The 22,903-nt window shown below is 33.3% G+C and overlaps 1 protein-coding gene across 1 annotated transcript; it reads left to right on the forward strand.

Moving 5' to 3' along the window:
• The first annotated feature begins 13,354 nt into the window (after positions 1-13,354).
• On the forward strand, positions 13,355-21,304 carry LOC137406070 (thrombospondin-2-like). Its single transcript, XM_068092596.1, has 6 exons — positions 13,355-15,836; positions 16,800-16,952; positions 17,323-17,433; positions 18,567-18,886; positions 19,761-19,931; positions 21,033-21,304. The coding sequence occupies exons 2-6, from the start codon at positions 16,829-16,831 to the stop codon at positions 21,225-21,227; spliced, it is 921 nt and encodes a 306-aa protein (XP_067948697.1). The 5' UTR covers positions 13,355-15,836; positions 16,800-16,828; the 3' UTR covers positions 21,228-21,304.
• The last annotated feature ends 1,599 nt before the right edge of the window (positions 21,305-22,903 follow it).

Consider the following 22,903-nt stretch of genomic DNA (forward strand, 5'->3'; position numbering starts at 1 on the left):
ACTACAGAGTCTCTTCTCACTACCTCTTATGATTCTTCAAATGACCTACTAGCTGAGCAGAAAGCGAGGGGAGAGATTAAACACAGCAACATTCTTCTCATTACTCTCCTACTCTTCATTCTACTTTCTCATTTTTAGTAAATAATTTGTTGCTCTGTTGTCTTTTAGGATAAGTCTTTCTGTAAATCACTTCCTGTGCAGTTGTCACGAGGTCTTTAAAATTATTTGTCATGTATCTAGAATTCTGGTGGAATTTTTTCTTGTTATTTAATATGCGTTTTATCTCAACATACACTATTTTAAATACAAAATGTTTACTTACACACAATTGCTGCAGTGTGTTATTTGCTGGTCATGGTGAAGTATATTCTTAAATAGGTGAAATGAGAAAGCATCTTCATGTGTAAGTTTTCCATAAGTTAACTTTATTGCCACAAACCACATATTGAATCTGCGTTAATGCCTAGCCCACACGAAGGCAAATACTCTACAAAACCTGGAACAAAACTTAGTAACTATATTCGTTTAGGCCAAAACGAAGGCTTCAAGCTTTCATCGCAATAAAAGAGTGTTCAATTTCGTAAAATTATTATAGGTTAAGGTCAACACGATTGAATAATTATCGTCACCTCTATTGGACGAAGCTAGGTCAAAGTTATTGGTCAATTATTTGCGGGAAAGTTGTGATGTTCAGGTTTGTGCCAGGCTTGTGTAATCTCTGGCCGAAGTGGTAGGACTGATGTAGTGGCTGGATAAATTTTGCTTGTTCGTGCAAGAATGTAGTATCATTAAGTTGACTAATTTCAATTGTTGGCAGTTACAAATTTAGGCTTTTAATCATTGTTACCAACAAAACTTGCATGGTCGACAAACTGCCTTTTAACCCTAAAAGCATTCTGGTGGCTTCTTTTTACATTGAATTCTCAGTAATTTGTGCGAATGTTGCATGGGACACTCATCTGGCATGTTAACATCCCATCTAACAACAACGTTGTGTTTCTTGAGCGGATTATTAACTCCAGTACGGCAATAAAGTATAATAGGGTTTGTACTTTTCTTCACAGAGTTGTTAAATACCAAGTAATACATTTATAACATACTTGTAAAGTTTATTCCAAAGATGTCGCTGTATCCTTTGTATTACTAAAAGCATTTAGGATACACAGATCTAGTTTAGTGCTGATTTAGGGTACAAATCTTCAGCAGAGTTTATGTTATCGCTAAAGACTAGTTTATGTGTGAACTAGGCAGTACCTCAGGATGAGCGCTAAATTGGTTTTATGTTGTCTGTAGCGACAGCAATGCTGTCCTTAACGGGTGACTAGCATTAAGCGTATAGTGCTCGGAATTCCTTCCATTTTTGATCGGATAGTTTCAGATAGGTGTTTAGGAGGCTGGGTCTCAGAAACCAGATGTAGTTTTGGAACCAAATATTTTTAACAACCTGATGGAAGGCTTGAAGCATATGCGTGTGGAGTTGGGTTGTAGTTGTTCAGAAAATTCAAATGTTGTCAAAAATGGATAGGCCTAAGTAAAATTTAAATTGAACTTGGGTAATATGGATTAGCCTGGATACAAAAATTTTTAATGGATTTTTTGTAACGGTAATTGAATAATGATTATTAGCTCACCTATATTTTCGTTTAATAATTAGCATTATTATTATTTATTCATTTAAGGAAAGACGTATTAATAATAAAAAGTTAATCATTCATGTGGTGGACACTCACGGCTTAATAAACTACAAAATGATCATTGACAGTGTCTTGGATCAACTGAAAAATATTAGTAGAATATGCACCAAGAATATGCTATACACTTTGTCTGCATAATTCCTTAGCTAGTTTTCAACAAGCTCAATATTATATACTTTTATGTTTAAATTATGTATTTTTAAATAAATGTGAGTAGCCCAAAATTAATGTCTGTTTTTACATTATTTAAATGGCCTACAAGACAATAATTATTCAAAATAACCAGAGGAAATTATTCTGGCTATTTAGTTCCAAACTTCGATGAATTCAAAGTCTAAATTTGCATCTCTAGAAAGCATCACCAATTTATATCGGAAATCTAAAAAGGAACAACCTATAAAAATACTGAATAGTACACTTAATGGCCCATTTTCATTACATTTATATAAATCTCCAATTTTTGATGCTACAAACAATTCTATCAGCTCCATTTTATTCTCAAACTTTTAAAACAGTAACCAAATTTTTTAACTTTCAATCCCCTAATGCTCACTAATCTTACTCGTGCTGCATACAGCGCAACATTTTACTCTATGATCAACCCTGTGAACAATTTAAATATTTTACATAAAATTGTTATATCATCTATATATATTTCTCAAAGTATGTTTTATGTATGCCATGTGTCTGCATTCCAGCTATAGCTATTAAAATCTTGAAATAAAGAATTCCCACCGAAGAAGATTTGATCTCAGACCCTAACATTCACCAGTCCAACACCCTACCCAATAGGCCACAGAGAATGAGTTAATAACATGCATACCCTACATACCCTACATACCCAACGGCTTTGCATACTCCGTAGGGTGATTGCGTAAGTGATTGTCATTAGTTAGCTTACTAAAATTTTCTATTGGCAGTCTGCAAGGCTAATAGCAAGTGGCAGGCAACTCTCATTACTTCTCATTGTTTATAAGCTGATTTTTAATGCTCGAGCAACGCCGGATAGCCCAGCTAGTATTATTATATATTAGGCTGTTACATACTATTATGTTAGCTTACCCTATATTATATCGTGTTATATTATATTAAAGTATATTATGTTGTGTTTACTTATATGGTATCATATTAATATGTATTGGACTATATTATGTGGTATATTATTTCTCATAAAATTATACCATATTATGTTATATTATGTATTGCTTGATAATGATTAGAGAATAATCGCATTATTTTTTTAGTATTTATCAAGCTTTTTAGTGAAAATTTTTGCTACTCAACACCTGTGAACAATTTGTAGTCTCACATTTGGTATGAATTTGTGGATCCAAGAACTGTTTCAAAATGGTGAGCATGCATAAGTATATTATTGAAAGGATAATATAAAACACTGCATAATATGTTATTTTGAATTGATTATATTTGTATTTATTTCCTGATCACGTGCGTTACAGTTCATCTGAGGATGTGAGCCATTACATCTCAGCCAAATCTCATGAATGATGTTAGCCTAGGTTTCAGTAATTCACCGTAAATAAAAGACGCAGCTTGATAACACAATACAGATGATGTTTCAAAAATTATTATAGTAAGTACAGTAAATCAATACAAAGAGTAAGTACAGAAAATAAGTACAAAAGGTGAGTACAATAAGTAAGTAGATCAGCTTACAAAAGACATCTTTTGTTGGAAGTGAATGCCCTTATATAAGCTTCGCTAATCCTAACTTGTTGAAGTCCCTAATCGCCTCCTTATTAATGTCACATGATAACAGGTCTACTCATGGCTCTATCAGAACGTAAAAACTGCTGAGTCATTTGTTCAACTGTTAACAAGTTGGAAATCAACACGAGTAGCTTGTACTGGTTGTGAAGGTTGTGAAAGTATAAACACTGCATATATTGCAACTACAACAACTCCTACAGTAATCCAAATTTTTGAAGGCTCTGAACAAGGCTCATGGCTTCTTTTGCCAGGAAATGTTACAAAAGGTATTATGTAACATTTTAGTGTCACATGCTCTACCTCAGCTCTTACAGCATCACACAATTTCAGTAGTGCTGACTGAACTTGCTTATTTGAAGGCTCGACAAGCCATCATTTTAAAACTTTCCATTTCTGGTTAACGTAATTTGGCAAGTTATTAAGCACGAAAAGTTTTACAAGTGGTTCTTTCTTTGCTGTGCTCCCGTTTATCTTTGGCTATGAGTACCTCATGTGAGGCTAACTCAGGAACTCTTAAGGTTCTCATTGCGATATATACAGTACGGTATATATATAGTATATATACTATATATATAGTATAAATACTATATTTATAGTATATATATATATAGTTCATTTCAAATATTTCATACTCCACTAATTATCTTTTCGGTTTTTAGTGTAGAGTTCTAATTTTATATATATAATACTTTAATTTGTTCATGTGACAGCATTGCAAATCAAGTGCTTATTAGAATGTCTGCACTTTGACAGAAGCTCATTTTCTGAGTTTAAACATGCAAGCTCAGGTTTGTATAAAATAAAGTATTTCTCCCATATGCACAAATTACAGAGTTTACTGGTCTTATTGTAGCTACTCGCTTCAAAATAAGCTTTTGTCAAGGTGCAAACATTCTAATAAGCATTTGATTTGCAATGCTGTCACATGAACAAATTAAAGTATTATGTGATGTTGGCTTTAATCTTTAGGCTTAATGTGTTGTTGCATACAGTCACGTGAGCTCCAAATCATTCCAGCTTTACCTGATGAATGATAACAATCGAGAAACTTTAAGTAGTAAACAATTTTTAAAGTTTTCAGTTACACTATAAATACATTATATATAAATACCTTTTATATACCATATGCATAGATAAGTGGTCAGGTCTACTGCTAACAGCACTCTACGCTCTAAGAAGTGTTGAGAGTTATAACTAACTAATGTGATGGAATAGGTTAAGGGTACTTTTTTCCAGATTGGTGTTTGTCTCTGCGCTCACAATAGGTCCGTTTCGTGCTTCTACACTCGTCAGGTGACTTGAGTAACATAACCAACCAATTAACGCAAATCTATATATAGTTTATATATATATATAGTCTATACATATACTGTATATATAAACTATATATATACATGTAGTGAATATATATACTATATATACTACATATATAAATTATAATATATACTATATATAAATCTATATATAGTATATATAATACATATACTATAGTAACTAAAAGCAGGTGCAAAAGCATATATATTGTTGGCTTTAATCTTTAGGCTACTTGATGCGTTCTTGCATACAATTACATGAGCTTCGGATTATTTCAATTTTACCTGACGAATGGTAGCAACCATGAAACTTTAATTAGTAAATAGTTTTGAAGCTTACAGTTCCAAATACAGCTTATTTAATTGCCCTATTTTAATATTGAGCACTCTGCTTTTAGTGAACTGCAACCTTCTTCTTCATCAGTATACACTCTCCTTTTAGTTGAGCACTTTTAGCGAACACTAGCAAACAAGTAAACTTTGACTAATCAGATAAGAACGTTCCGATACCATCAGAGAAAGAGTATATCAGGTAGCTCATTAAGAAAATTGAGCAGTTTTGTAGAAGCATGAGATGGAAAGCTTTTTTCTATTTAAACCCGAGCATGGCATCAGAAGATAAGGATAAAGTTTATGTCTTTTCTAGTGCAACCTTCTTCTTCATCAGTATATTATATGTATATGTATATATATATATAAATGTATATACATACATTTTATATATGTATAAATATACATGTATATTATATTGTATCTACACGTGTATAGTGTTATGTATATAGTATAATGTATAATATGGAGAGTAATTAGCTGTTGGTGATAATGACAGATCTGTTTCGAACAAACATAGGTATCCTCTCATCATTGGTCATTTGAAATAGTTTATTTATGAAACTAGCGTTTCTAGCAATAATAAGTATATATATATATATACTTATTATATATATACTTATTATACATATATATATGTATACTATATATGTATATATATATATATATATGCATGCCTTATATATACCTGTATATATATATATATATATATATATATACAGTGAAACTCGGATAACTCAAACTTCAAGGGTCCGAGCAAAAGTGTTCGAATTATCAGAGCGTTCAAGTTATCAGAGCTCTGTCACAAGTCCATGTATTTACTTATTTATTAGTAGATACATGTACATATACAATCTATAATATAAATCAAAAGCACAAATGGCTTGTTTCAAATTAAATGCTTCTAATGTAAAGTTTAAAACGTTTTTATCAAAAAGTATAGAGATTTTTCTATCACTTGAGATTGGTTCGTTGTTTGAGGTGATGTTATTACCAGGACGTTTTTTAGATTGACATTGGCAAAACTTGATCGTTGTTGAAATGCTCAAAAGAAAATACATCAGTACATATACAAACTATAATATAAAGCAAAAGCACAAATGGCTTGTTTCAAATTAAATGCTTCTAATGTAAAGTTTAAAACGTTTTTATCAAAAAGTATATTTTTCTATCACTTGAGATTGGTTCGTTGTTTGAGGTGATGTTATTGCCAGGACGTTTTTTAGATTGACATTGGCAAAACTTGATCGTTGTTGAAATGCTCAAAAGAAAAGACATCTTTTTCTTTTGAGCGTTTTACCCACGATCAATTTTGCCGATTTTTCTTGAAGTTTATGCAAAGATTACCTCACTTTACCTCCCTTCCGAAGGGCGATCACTACGCAGATGTTTGGTATAAATCAAATTTCACCAAACCTTTAGAAAAGTCGTCGACAAAAATATTTTGCTGATGGTGGTAATAACGACGCTTATGAATTACGAAAAGTTGAGGTTTACCTCTGTGGCTTGGAATAAAGTGATTTTCTAAAGCGATAGCAACCGTTTCGGTAGCCGTTGGGCAAAAAACAGTTCGAATTAACAGTGTTGAGTTCGAGTTATATAGAGCCATTTATCATTGCGTGGGAACAGACCAAGCAAATCCATTCGAGTTAACCATGTGTTCGCTATATCCGAGGGCGAGTTATCCATGTTTCACTGTATATATATATATACTCATGCTACAGACAGTACTGTTTTGGCTATTGAAGCCTCATCAGTGCAGCTCATCAGTGCAGATATATATATATTTATATATATATATATATATATTTATATATATATATTTATATATATATATATTTATATATAGATATATATATAGTATATGTGGTTTACACTGTAAAGTAAAGGGCTCAATAATCGAGTCAATTAGAGCTGTGTATGAAGTTTATTAAAAACTACAGGTTAAAGTCATTACTACTATTTGATTCATGCAATCGCGTTGCAATCTTCAGGTAGAATCTACCTGAAGATTGCAACGCGATTGCATGAAACTAATAATAGTAATGATTTTAACCTGTAGTTTTTAATAAACACTATATATATATACATATATCTATATATACTTATTATTGCTAGGACTGAGACTGAGGGTGGAATGGGACTTTTTGGCTCAGATTTTCTGACACAGGATTTTTTGGTGCAAGTTACAAACTCAGAATATATCCATCTTCCAAGACTTATGATTCAAACAATTTAAATAAAAAGCGCAAGAGAAAATTGTGAACATAACGGCTGCATTTGCGTATTTGGCAGGTGTAGTTCACGAGAGCCTTCCATTAAATGTTGACGATGTGAACATAAAAATTTATCTTTTATGTATTTCTAAGAAAATGATATTATGTATGAAGTTTTATGAATAAAATAATGTTGTTTTGCATTTTTTGTTATCATCGTGCTGTTTATTTACTATATATAAGCATAATTTCTTTTGTATAAAAATCCTGAAAATATTAAAAAGTATATAAAGTGCTAAAAAGTTTGGTACCAAAAAGTCTGTCACCAGAAATTCTGGTACCAAAAATGGTGATACCAAAAAATCTGATACTAAAAGGTTTGGCACCATAAACTTGTACCAAAACGTCCTGCGCCAGAAAGTTCTAGACCAGTACTTGTGTGGTGACTACAGTTGATTACACGTCTGCATGCTGATCAATTAGATTTATCAATAATACATTCCAGGGTTTAATAATGACAATTGACTAATCTCTAGTGTCATCTAGCTCTGAAACTGCGAGATTAAATCCTTTGGATTAGTAAGAAGGTTTAGGAAAATAAATTGGTTCGCAAGCTTTGAACGCTTCCTTTTAAATCTTGCGCATGTGTTTTCCTGTGAAATGCAGAAGGAAATGGTCTTGTTCAACACAATGATATTGAAAGGCTAACCGAAAGATCGAAGGAGAGAGCCTTTAGAGATGAGCCTGATTGGATTAATGACCTTAGTAAGCTGTAATGAAGCTGAGAGAAGTGTCCGTGTGTGACATCTGACAGTGTCTGGGGTGCTTTCTAAATTCCTATGCTTATCACCAAGTGGTACGCAGAGCAAAATAATGAGTGAATATTGAAAAAAATATGTATTCTTGAATTGGGAACTATTTCCTAATTGCAACTTTGACAATAACATTTTTTAGCATACATTGAATATATTGTTCCAAGCAAAGCATTTGCTTATCAAAGCATAAAAATAGCAAAATATTTTTAAGATCTCGGGTCAAAGAATTTAATGTTTGTTTTCATTTACCCTGATGTAGGCTATGCCAATCGACACATTTATCATAATTTTCCTAAAATTGTCAGGTTTATGCAATTAGAATTAAAATACCTCAGTTGGACTTAAGCATTTTCAGTGTCTCAAGGGCATCAACCTCCTCAAAGGCCTCAAATATTTCAAAAGCCTCAAGTGTTTCAAGGGTCTCAACTGTCTCAAGTGTCTCAATGGCCTCAACTGTCTCAAAGGCTTCAAGTGTCTCAGAATCCTCAAGTGTTTCAAAGGCCTCAACTGTCTCAAAGGCCTCAAGTGTCTCGAAGGCCTCAACTGTCTCAAAGGCTTCAAGTGTCTCAAAGGCCTGAAGCGGGCCAAGCATCTCAAGTACCTAAAACATTTCAAGTGCCTCAAGCGTATCCCCTCGGTGCATAGAAAATCTCGGCACAAAGGAAGTGCTTCCTTGATTCAAAACAACCTTGATCTATAAAAGTAGTTAAGCTTCAGCTACTGAACAGGCAAAAGTATAAAACTGCACAGATTATGGCGCAGGTCTGTAACGTAATAAAAAGACTTGAACTGTCTCATGATGATGGTTACACTTCGATCCTACCCTAAGAAAATAAATAAGCTAGCATGAAAACATTTTACAGTCCTTGATACAGCTTGATGAAGGATAAAGCAGTAAGACAGGAAAATCAGCGAAGACTATATATTACAATCTATTTAAGCACAAGACAACTCAATTATTTACAGGTGGATTCCCATAACTCGTTTATGCTGGTTTAACCGACTTCTATTTCATTTATCATGAAATACCAATATCAAGAGTTTTCTAAATCAAATATTAGCGAGTTGATAAACCCGTGTCAACTCTCGTAAGGCATGTGATTAGATATCTGTTGATTCAACTTCATTATATTTAAAATACTGGGAAATGCCTATTCAATTTGTTTTTGGCTGAAGGTATTTTTGGAAGAGTAACGTCCAATCAAATTTTGTTGATGGGAAAGGCACTGTCTCGGACACATGGGCAGCAACATGCATATTACAAAAACAACAGCTTTAGGTGAATACGTGGCTTGCGGATAAGTATAACTGTCCTCTTCAACAGTTAGTAGGATTCCACAGACTTGAGAACACTTGATTTTTAGTATTTTCCCTTACTCGTAGTTTCGTTACTAGCAAAGTGATATTATTTTAACTTATTATATAAACTTGTTTTTAACAACACTATCTGTTAACCAAATAATGGCCTTCTTATATTTGTTGTGTTAGTTTTATGAAAACCAGGAGTGGGCAACTCTAGCAAGATGACCAAATGCATCCATATGTATTTTGGTAGGTAGTTGATGATTATCACATCTGTTTTGAGTGTGTAGAATGAAAGCCTGAGTTTGACATTAATAGAAGTTTGATGTGTGTTTGATATGGATTTGAACAACTGTACCTGTCTGCTAGACTCAGTGAGGTCAGTGAGCTTGCGGGTTTGAGCAGACCTTTCAAGCAGCAATCCAGCACAACCTTTCTTTTACTAGCTTACCTGAGAATTAGAGCTGGTCTAATCTTATTATAAATGAACAGTTAAAGACCTTATGATTATCAGAACGCAGAGGAAAAAGGAAATGACATCTCACAAAATCATTGGAAGGGCGAGAAAAGCTAAGCTTTACCAGATTCGCTCATTTTCCATCTATGGATTATTGGTTTCTAAGCAGATTATATGTTGTATTAAAGAAAAGTGTAGGATTAGGTATCAACATCTGGAAATGATTGCCAAGCTGTTAAGATTTCAGAAAATTGAGTTATCTCTACAGCATAATCTTGTTGTATCGATGATTACCGCACAAATGTTTTTAGATCACAATGTGATTGCTGATTAGAACTCATTGGAAGCTGTCAAAAGGAGAGAAATCAAAAAGAATACAAACGCAAATATCAAACAACATTTGCATAAAATACTTCTTAATGGGAATATTTCAACAACTGAACTTTGAACGCTTGTTACATCGGCTATTTGGATTATGTTGCCCTTCTCCTCCATCTTTGCTATAATAGGCATCTTCACTATAAACAATGGCGTCCAACGCCACCATTTTAGGTTAAAATAGCACTGCACCACACGGGCTTTGAACTCGCAGCGTTTGGCTTACCAGCCAGACATGGTAACACTTGCCCTTAGACATTGCTGAATAATTGTGCGCATATTTATTCCCTGTGCTTTATCAAATCATCAGACTATTTCTCACGGTAATTGATCATGCATCATGAATCATGAATAGTAATGAATAGTAATGGTTGAAGGCTTACTAAACAGGCTATTAGTTGATATCAATGTTATGTGGTAACCACCTGCTGTTGATGTCATCAAAACTGAGTCTACCATTTTTGTCTTCTTTCACATCACATAAGTTTTTAGCAATGAGTGCGCTTTACATTTTTGACAGTTAGAGGAGCTAATCAATTGCTGAGGCTACTACTAGTTTAATGAAAATATATTAATTTTATGAAGTAGACAAGCACCATAAGCATAATCAAAAATAGCAATTTCCGTAGATAGCAAAGTTACAAAAAAGCATCGCGGTCCTAACACTGTGGACACTGCAAATGACGTCTTTTAGATTAGCATCGGTATAACCAATAGGAAATATTTATCTACACATATAGGCTAACATCTTTACAAGAACAAACATTATTTGCTTGGAATATTTCGTGGATATTTACCCAAAAAAGAATGCTGAATTGAAAACGAAAACAAAAAAAAATAGTAGTACTACAGTATCTTGGAAACTTGACTGCTTTTTAAGAATGACTCACTCACATATAGAGCTTAGGTAGTATGGTAAGTTATTAAATTATAATTATTATTGCATTATAGTTTTGTAAAATAGACCTGCATGCAAAATATTTTTCCAACTTTTGTTTTTTTTAAACTATATAAAGAACTGGATGGCTTTGTATATTAGAACATTTCTGTAGTTTGTGGTAAACCTTGTATCCAATGGCAAAGCCAACAGATTTTGTTAAAAAATAAAATGAAAAAGTTTAATGGCAAAGTCTATTAATGTATCCAAAATTATCAAAATTTGTAGTCATGTTGTAGAAAATGTGATAAAACATTAAATAGCTTTTACATTTATAAATTTTTCATCTTTTAATTAATCTTAATTAATTTTTGAGCAAATCTTTTATTTGTCTTCTAGTTTGCTCTTTATGTAATAGTAAGTTTAAATGCTGGTAACTGCCATACTTCTTAACCTCATGTAAGAAAATAATTAAAAAGGTATTGCCTTGTTTCTAAGGCAGCTGAAAATAAAAGGCTCTGAGGCTATTTTAATAAGTTTGATAAAAATTAGAGTGCAAATAATAATGAAATTTGTTTAATTTTTAAATACTGCAGAAGCAATATAACGATGTTTGTAATAATGATCAGTGACACAGAATAGAAGATCCGTCCATAACAGCGTCTACCTGAGAAGGCCGGTTTTTTAAAACACACGCATAAATATTTTGGTTCTATGCATTCTTTCAAAAAAATTATTGGGATCATAGAATCTTGAAGGTTCTATTTGAGCAAGGGGAAAAATTGAAAGGTTTTTTCACTTTGTTAAGGTATTTATCTAAATAATTTAGCCGAACATACCTCCTAGTGATCAGAATTTATACCTAATATTTGTTTACTATTTAGCAACCTTTCGAAACAAATACCCCAAATCCTAGTTTTTCAACAAAACTCTTGATAGATTCTGAGAAACTAAACTGCTATTACCGTGTTGTTAAGCAGAGTCATTTATGTTGAACTATCAAACTTCAAGTAATGTGAAGCGAAATTTTCTTTGTAACTAGCAAAAATGTACACACATATTTAACATTGGTTTGAAATATAACTACAGTGACCAGCGGCTTAATGACATTATATAGAATTGCGCTGTACTTTACTTGAACTGAAATACTAATAATAATGCTTTTTATGCCATAAAGTTTTAAGCAACGTTCTAAGTAGCACAACCATAACGACATAATAGCTTGTAGCACTGGTTAGTGCCAGTACTTGTTAGAGAACATGGTCCATGAACCACTTATGTTTAAACAGTCAGACCTTCTTTTAAGGATCCTCTAAACTATAATAATAATATTATCTCAAAAATAAATCTGCCAATTTTACGACTACCATGATGCGTTTTAAGATTGTAATCATCAGAGAGCTGGAAATCCGTTGGGCATTTAACTTCACTAGTTTGTACATTTAGATTGCCATGGACTGATTTATGATGAAAATCATCATATTGTTTGACTAAAGTTTATTCATTGAATAGCTGGTGAGTGTTCTGAGCTACTCGCTGGATAGCTATACAGAAAGGGGAGATAATTACCAAAACAAGATTTAGAAATGTTTCCTAAGCGCAACTGTAGCGTAATCTGCAGCAGACTGCTAACTTTGTACATGCATGCTGCGCAATGTAATCGTTGAACAGCTGATGTTGCATTGCGCTATAGTTAAACAGCTGATGTGGTATTGCGCAATCCATAGTTGAGTCATACTATTCCTTTAATTAATAGAATTCACTTACTCAGTTATTACGCAATATTCTATTTTTAGCAACTGACTAATAATGCTGTTTTTCTGAAAATTACTAGAATAACTTTTTTAGTATAATTATAAGGACTGACATGCTGCTGGCCTAGGTCGATCGTTATTCACTTGCAATAAAGACAAAATCTAATGAAAAGTTTGAATCTTCTCTTGATCGACCCGCACAAGGGTCGTATATAAGAACTCGGGGTGTCGCCACATCTACTCTGTGACAGCAACAAAACAGATATTCACAGGCAATTTTTTATTTCTGTTCATTTTTATAGTGCCTAATATATTTATATTTATGGCACTATAAATATTTATATTTATTATTATATCCATAATAAAAAAAGATTACTATCCTTTTTATATGGTTCATTTTATTTATACATTCTCCATTGATATAATTTGATTTTTTAATATTACAAATTTTACGTAAGTAGACTTTACTATTTTAAGTGTGTATTCTGGACCAGAGACATTTTGAGATATTTAAGCTTGTAGATATGTTCACACGCCTAAGTCTACGATGTTACATAAAGTAGTACCTATCTTATTCTGCTCAGTCATGGCCATTAATTCAAGAAACTAATGCTTAGGAGCATTTTTTGCAACTTCCTTAAGCATGTTCAGTAACAAAGATTTTGGCAAAATATTATTTGACGCCTTCAAATGGCTGCACTAAGTCTAAGTAGGCTAGTGATCTTTAATCATCTCAGGCTATGAAGTGATCCGTTGTTATAATCCTCTTAAAATGAGTCGCTGTACAAACCGTTTTTAACCATGCTGTAGAGAATTCAAGATAAATTTGTAATAAAAGTTATTCCTAGGGTTGCTGTTAAAATGTGCCGACTCATTTAAAAACACTTTTTCAGAAAATCTTTAGAACTAAAACGTTTCATTACTCTTTGTTGGATAATAGAACCAAGGGCATTTTTAAATTTGGTTTTTGGCTATGAAATCAGTTTTCTTTGAGACAGATTATTTGAGCTAAAAATGTCTGTTTTTAAACTAAAGTAGTTTTGGACAACGTGATACAATCTACATTTCTGTTAGTATCATGTCAAACAATATGTTATATTATATAGATATTCAAAACACAAACAGTCTTTACATGACAATATTGTTTCCCATGTGTCTAAACCTACATCAAAGGTCACGATAGAATCAGTTTAGAAAGATTTTTCAAATTGAGTTTAAATTGCTAAAGACAACACAAATATATTGAAAACATTTTTTAAGTAGATATATTGAATGAGTTTTCAAGTGTATAAAGAAAGCTTAAAGTTTATACTACTGTGTATGTTGTGCTCAACAATGTTGCTATATACCATCTACAGAGCCTTACGTAGTACTTTATCTTTGAAATAAACAAAAACAAAGGCAAACACTCGAATACACAAAAGTTATCAACATAAGTCAATCAATAAAAGCTTTTTTGGAAAACTAATGCATTGCACTCATTATGGCGCCTTCAATATATTTTTATTAAAAATTCTCATATTTAAATGATATTGTTAAGAGGGCTTTGATATACAATGATATATAACAACAACTAAGAGCAACAATAATATAGCTTAAAGTATTGTATACGCTATTCAATGTTACCAGATACACCATTTTACAGATGATAGAGATTCGAGGTGTAGAAAATCAGTGAAACCTTTTTAGGTTTACCATTCTAGTCTGATAATGTTGGAATTTTCTTAATTCCTTAAAATGTTCCAGATTTTTTTGCTTTATGACGATTGATTACAAATGATGAAACTAAACGAATATCTCTGTTCACAAAAAATTATATTACAATCTTTACGACAGTTTTTATAACTTGATCCAAAGGCTTGTGGTTATCAGCAAATCCACTTTATCAATCGCTCCATTGTGGCAGATAAACTCAAGCACTGGAGGTCATCAGCAAGACAAATGACATTTTAGTTAGATAATTTATAATGGTTAATATTTTGGTACTCATCCTATTACTGAATAATAAATCTGCAGTTGTTAACCTCAAGGCACAACATGGGTGTCTAGAGTGTCGTGATAATCTGTTAATATCAGTACTTATACACTTCACTGCTCAATTCATAAAACTCCTGGTACAGAGTTGCGTCAAGATAGGTATAAATAGGAACCAAGTAGAAATGTGGATCAGTATTGCCTCTAATCTCACAGCGAGCTGGTAGACATGGAGAGACTGATCACCATCATTACCTTGGGTAAGCTAAACATGTTAGCACTGGAGTTTTGCTCACATTCTACACTATCTCAATTTTTCATTTTCATTTATTTCATGATTTTTTACAAACCAAAAATGTAAGACGAAAAGACCAGACTAAAAATATGGCTGAAAGGCTTAGCTTACTTATTGTAAAACAATCAGAGAACTCAGACAAAAATCTAAAAGTCTCATCAATATTTGTAAAATAGCCTTAATAATTGACATCAAATATATGCACGCTAATTTATATTGCAGATTAAATTTTAATTATTTAGAAAATCATTAAATATATTAATGTTTTATTTCATAGAATTTTTTAGCACTGTTTTTAGTTTTGAAAGTTTATTCTTTGCCACACTTTATACACTCCAAAATTTATGAAAAGTTTAGAAATGTTTGTAACTGAATTCTGATACAATTTGAAGTTATAAGCATTTGCCATTTGAGCAAGGAATAATATAGGTGAGGCATTTTGATAAAACGTATCAAGTTTACATGTAGGTCAGCTGACATGCAGTTAACATCTTAGCTTATGCCTGCTGAATATATGGCCAAAACAATCTTTAAGCGTGGAATGTCTAAAATCTTCTGTACAAACTTGTCGAACTTGAAAAAATAAAACAGCGACAAAATTACCTGCATATTAAACTGTTTAAGCATGTTATTTTACCTGTTTTGTTTGTTACAGGTCTAGTGCTGACAAGCCTGCTGAAGGGTGCATACTCCTGGGTCAAATGTAAGCTTCCTGTTTCACTCCTTTTTACTTGTTCCCCAAATGCTATGTGACAAGCCTGCATTCTTAAGCTAACCTGTTAACAATGTGGAGATAACTCCCTCTGGTTACCTTTCATATGATAGGAATTATAAGCATATATATATATATATATATGTATGTCATTATGGATTACATGGATGTGTGTTACTGGCTCTATTGAGATAAAACTATTTGGTTTACTGTCATTTTACTGGCAAATGACCTTAATCTCTGCCGTATATACAAGTTTACAAGCTCACCTCAGGATTGCTTTTTAAAATTTTCATAATGATATAAATACATTATTTGAATAAAAATTTATGAAACTCATTTGGAACCCTGCTTAATACGAAATTACCAAAACAAGAAAAATTTGGTTGCTAGAAGCACAATAATTTAAGGATTATATTGATATTCAATCAGCAAGATCTTCAATGTCTGTTTACACACTACAGAGTACATAACAACTGACAGTGTAGCAATTATTTGGTTGAACTAAGTACATAACAGAGTACATAACAACTGACAGTGTAGCAATTATTTGGTTGAATTAAGTACATAACAGAGTACATAACAACTGACAGTGTAGCAATTATTTGGTTGAACTAAGTTAGATTGCATTTTTTTTAAAAATTGATCCTAGAGAAAAAACATATATTACAGCAGCTTAATACAGTTGAAAAAGAAAATTTATAGCTAGAAACATTATAATCTGAAGATTATATTTATAGTGTTATTAATAGTAAATATAATCTGAAGATTATATTTTCTATTAATAAAACTAGATTTTTTATATTTGATTACATAATATCATAAAATGGCCAACACTTAATTAAAACTTATTTAATCTAAAAACTTTATATGTATTATATTAAATTGAACTTATGAACGCGGTAGAACATGGTAGCAGGAAATAAGGGAATTACGATTATTTGTTGAATTCAGTTGAACAGTGTGCTCAGCTCCAGGAGTGCATGGCCTACCATGAATCCGGCTGCAACTCGGATGGCACAAGGCTTGTTTGTCTAAGGTGGGAAGCCGTCTCTGGATGCGCCAAACTCTCGCCTGGTGATTTCCTCAAAATCTGCAAAATGAATGGTAAGTTTATTATGAAAAACACGCTAGTCGATTATTTTAGTTGTTTTTAGTTTTTATTTTGTTTAAGACATTTTTCGTATGAAATATAAAAACTACATTTACAATTATTTCAGATTTAAAAATTTCTCTGACATTCAGCTAATTTAAAATGATATCCTGTGTAGAAAAACACAAACCAGCAAAAAAATTGCTCACTTGCCAATGCTGAGAAAAGACAACTTTAAAATTCAGTTTTAGCTAAGCAAATATGAAGTTACTTGGCATAGTTGATGGCAAATTGAACGACAAGTCAGCACCAAGCCTATAATCCTGTCTCTTATAACTCTAGACAGTCTTCTTTGCTTTTAGGAATTGTCTTCTTTGCTTTTAGACTTTGCTTCAACACAAAACAAATGGGTTGGAGAAAACATTTGTGAAACTGTTCGTGGAGGTGAATCGTACAGTTTTGGAATCGAAAGTGTCTTATTAGGTGAACCTAAAGGTATGTAAATGCATAATATGACAAAAATTATGCTAAAGAATTATAATTTTTAGTCCGTTCTCAAGCTCAGCCATCTCATTAGCGGCTGCCGTGACAATTACACAGCAAATTTGAACAAATAATTAAAATAAGTTAATAAAGTATTTTACTTTGATTTTCGGCGTAAATAAACTTATTGAATAAAGTTTTGGGCACTTTGGTTTGCTGACATTAACATTTAACGAGAACGTTTAGATGCTGTCTGTAACTTTCAACAAATTTTTGTCTGTTTAACTTTAACAATTTTCAATTTTATGAGCTTCCTTCCGTTTAGTTTGTTACTACAATAGTATGCTGGCAGGCCCGTGTGCCATGAGAGATCATCATGTGTAATGAATATATGCACCATTATTATTATTATTATTATTATTATTATTATTATTATTATTATTATTATTCTGTGATGTGCAAGGTGGCTGAGTGGTGCAGTGGTTAGTGTTTCGGACTGTGATTCAAAATACAGAAGTTTGATTCTTCTACTAAGCAATATTTATTTCCTGAACGCCTACGGCGTTCAGGAAATAAATATCTAAAATAAATATTTATTTAAATAAAAATATTTAAAATATTTATTTATTTTAAAAATATTTAAAATATTTATTTATTTTAAAATAAATATTTAAAATAAATAAATATTCACTCAGGAAATAAGCCTGGTTTCCATATACGCTGTAGGCTCCGGTGGCAGGATCGCAGGGCTATCGCCCGCAAAATGGGAGCTTACACACCGAGTGCCACCGATAGTTGCTAGCGGTCAACGCAAGAGTTCGGTTACCGGTGAAGTCATGTGTTGTACAGGTGAAGGTCAGCTGTACATGTACTGGACATTAACAGCTGTATAGCAACTGTATAAGGAAAGGTCAGCACTTTCAAAACGGCATCGCAAGCAGCCATTTTTATGCGATAATCAGTGATTTGTGTTTTGCCGTGCAACATTACCGCCGGGGTCTCGCAGCCGATTTGGGAACCAGGCCTTACGTTCTTAGCGTACCTTCTAACAGGCATACAAGTGGACATGACTCTTATTATAGTAAAGACTGTTGCCATTGATGTATTTTAAATTTTTATTAAAATCTGATACATTGCTTTTTCAGCAAGGGCAATTAGCATCACAGGATATACCAACGGACTGGCCCAGTGTGACCCGTTTGTAAGCCATTGCTCATTCTCTGGCTCAAATGATTTCAAGCTGACGTTTCAAGTGACCCCATGCCCTACAACAGCGGCTGCCACTACTACATTAGCACCAGTTCCATCTTCACCCAGATGTTCTTGCCCAAGCTGGTCTAGCTGGAGTGCATGCAGTGCGACTTGTGGCTCTCAGGCTATGAGAACCAGAACAAGAGGTGCCTGCTCGTCTGCCTGCACATCAACGCAGACACAGAGCGAAACTAGTCTTTGTCCAGGTGTACCAGTAAGTCAACCAGCTTTCTATGGCAAACTTTGCCATAACCTTAATTAGTTTCATTAAGAAAATTTGTCGTCTCTTTGTTGCTAAGCGGGATGAGCAACACTTGGCTGCTGATCTGATCAAAATTTGAGCTGATATATCTAGATTACAATTGATTTTAGAAACCAAAATATGAAAGTGTTAGATACGAATGCTTAAAAATGGCTCACTTCAAAGCTTAACCAACTCAACCGGTTTGTGAACTTACTTGATGCAAGGAGAATACAGTTACGGAATTTAAGAGCACATTTGATGTTATTCTTTTAGCCATGCCTTAGTAGATGCCCTGTAGTCAGATCACTACATATATGACAAGAGTGATGCAAAAAAAGCAATATTTTAATGATAGGCTTAAAGTTAGACGTATACATCAAACGCAACATAATATTAACTTACCAAATAGAAAAAAGATTAAAATCTTTGTCCTATTTATAATATTTTATGAAAACCTATCAAACTGAAAAAATTCATTGCCAATCACTAATGTATCTTACAGGTAGCAACAGGTGAGGCTATCCTGTTATAAACCAATCCTACCCTCTTATAAACCAATCGTTTGCCACTTGTAACACTCACTAATGTCTCCACTCCCTTTGTAGCATGAGTTACCGCAGTTTAATAAACCATATATAGATTTCTTGAGTTTCTGAAATGCAAAACCTTAAAAAACTAGAGTCTAATATATTTGTAGCCAATGAAAACAAGGACTTCAAAATAAGTCATGGTTGCTGACCTCGAGACTCTATCAAGCGAACCGCTAGTGCAGTCATATTTTTAAGGTTGTCCTTTTCTCATCTCTCGCATTGTATCTGTTGATACTTTTCTGTCTGTTGTACAGGCTAACTGCCCAGTTGATGGCCGATACACGGGATGGACTCAATGGTCTTCATGCCCTGTGACATGTGGTGGGAGTGAACAGACCAGAAGCCGAACATGTTCTATGCCTTCCCCACGATTTGGTGGGGCAACTTGCAACGGGCTGTCGAACGAAAGAAAACCCTGCGCATTGGTGAGAATCATGACTTCTCTGTATTTTGTTAAATTACTGGCACCATAGGTAACCTTCACAGTTTTTGCTGTAGCCGATTAGTTAGTGGAAAAAGGATTGGTTTTGGTTTTAAGAGTAACAAACTCAGATAACTAACATAAATAGAAAACAATCTAAAAAAAACCTAAACGCCTAGAAATTTTATCCCGCGATGTTGTGTTTTAGCTGCTACTATGCTACTCTGTCTCAGCTGCTGACTAGCCTAAACCTGGAACAGCATATTAGGTGTAGCCTTGATAACCCTCGATTAGTTGCCAAGGTGTAGCCTTGATAACCCTTAATTAGTTGTCAAGGTGTAGCCTTAGTAAGACCCGTTCAGTTGCTTGGGGGAAACCTTGTCAGTTAATTATACAATGTGCATAAGGTATATTTGGAGCAGACCTTTTGTCATTTCAAAAACTGATTAGCAAGCTCATGGTAAAAACTCAGTTTTACTACTGACCATAAACTCTAGTCAAGATGTTTGACACTATTTCAGTGTTGACCATAAACTCTAGTCAAGATGTTTGACACCATTTCAGTGTTGACCATAAACTCTAGTCAAGATGTTTGACACCATTTGAGTACTGACCATAAACTCTAGTCAAGATGTTTGACACCATTTCAGTGTTGACCATAAACTCTAGTCACTATGTTTGACACCATTTTAGTACTGACCATAAATTCTAGTCAAGACTTTGGACACCATTTTAGTGCTGGCCATATACTCTAGTCAAGATGTTTGACACCATTTGAGTTCTGACCATAAACTCTAGCCAAGATGTTTGACACTATTTTAGTGCTGACAATATACTCTAATCAAGATGTTTGACACCATTTTAGTACTGACCATAAGTTCTAGTCAAGAATTTGGACACCATTTTAGTGCTGGCCATATAAATGTTCTTAGTCAAGACGTTTGACACCATTTTAGTGTTGACCATATACTCTAATCCGGATGTTTAATACTATTCTAGTACTGACCATATACTCTAGTCAAGATGTTTGACATCATTTTAGTGTTGACCCAGCAAGTATTGCATAGAAATCTTAGCTCATGTTGCCTTTCATGAAACTTTACAGGCTGGCTGTCCAGCCGGCGGCTCTGGCAGCGGTGCAGGAGGAAGTGGTGCCGGTGGCAGCAGTTCGAGAGGTAGGGGTGTGAACAGACGCGCTAGAAGGCGCGGCCAACAAAGAGGACGTAATAGAGGTTGTAGAAGGAGAGGAGGTTTAGAAGGCTGCAGGAATTCTCGGCGTCAAGGCAAAAGGCGACAATAGGGCTTCGTGGATTGATTGTGGAATATTGATTTTACCCCAAATAACTCTGATATTTTTATACCAAACTGGTTTTTAGGTGGAAAGTTAATTAATTTATAAATACAAATATAACTAAAGCTTTTTCAGACTTGTTACTTTTAGCAAGAACGTTTATCTCTATTAGAAAGCTGTGAAAGCATTACAAAAAGGACTGGTATTTTTCCAAATTACATATTTGGAAAAATTATGTAGTTTTTCCAAATATTATTACATTTTTGGAAAATATAATAATATATTATTATAATATAATAATATAATATTATATATATTATATATAATAATATATAATTATTATATATTATAATAATATATAATATTATTATAATATAATATTATAATAATATATATTATAATATTTTCCAAATATTATTGGAATATTTGGAATATCCAAATATTCCAAATTTAGTGTAATATGTACACTAAATTACCTATAATTAGTGTACAAAAGTTTAAGTAGTAACAGCAACAAAGATGCTCTATTTAACCTCAAATGTCAAATCTAATGGTAAAAGTACTCAAAACTGAAGTTCAAATCACTTTTTTTATTATCACTATCAATAATGAGTAAAGACTCAAAGTTTTTTACTATTACCATCTGGATGACGAAGAATAAAACTCGGTCCCGTAACCAGACCTTACAATCTGGTTCACATTAGATACTAACATGTCGCCGGGATTCAAATCAAACATCGGCATGATGTCACGAATCACATTAAACACCCACATGCTGCTAAGTGTCACATTAAACACCCACATGCTGCTAAGTGTCACATTAAACACCCACATGCTGCTAAGTGTCACATTAAACACCCACATGCTGCTAAGTGTCACATTAAACACCCACATGCTGCTAAGTGTCACATTAAACACCCACATGCTGCTAAGTGTCACGTTGCCAAACAAGCACAACAAAAAGGTTTAACCAAGCCATACAGCTGCCTATGACGTACACAGTTTATACTTTTGTCTTCTGAACGTTTTGTTTATCTTTTAGTTTTTTGTGTGAATGATGACCAATATTTAGCCTATTTTTAAAACCTAGCACAATAGCTTACGTCTTTAGGAAATCTGGGCAATGCCACTAAGGCTACCAGCTAGTTATTTAGCAAGCGTGTTTTTCAACAGCGACAAAGAGATTGATCGGATCGCTCTACTAGAATGAGTGATTAAAATGTAAAATGCTAACACGAACAGTTGCAGTAAGTCCATATGTTATACATGCACTTGTATATGTCTCTTAGGCTACCAATTGTTGCTCTGCTGCCAAATCTTTGACCAAACATGAATTCAAAATCAGTTTTAAATTCATTGCAATACGGCAACAAAAGTATTTAAAGTCTGTGAGCTGACAGAAACGTTACTCATGCCAAGACAGCTTGGTTAGCAAAAATTTAATTGGTCAAAGATTGCCATCGCTTTTACGAGCATTTTTGGTAGCAGTCACTCAGCACCATATCATGATGTTCTCACAAAATGAAATATCCTTGTAAACTCAAAGACTTGTTACCATCAATAGAAGCTCTCACGGACACTCTGCTTATACAGCGCATTGAATAGCTCTGCGTTGAAAATCCTGTTCATGTTTTGCTTACAGCGTGAAAGTTTAAAAACGTGTGCAAAATGATAGAACATATGAG

Source organism: Watersipora subatra, chromosome 10, assembly GCF_963576615.1.
Source record: "Watersipora subatra chromosome 10, tzWatSuba1.1, whole genome shotgun sequence".
In the NCBI taxonomy this organism is placed as follows: domain Eukaryota; kingdom Metazoa; phylum Bryozoa; class Gymnolaemata; order Cheilostomatida; family Watersiporidae; genus Watersipora; species Watersipora subatra.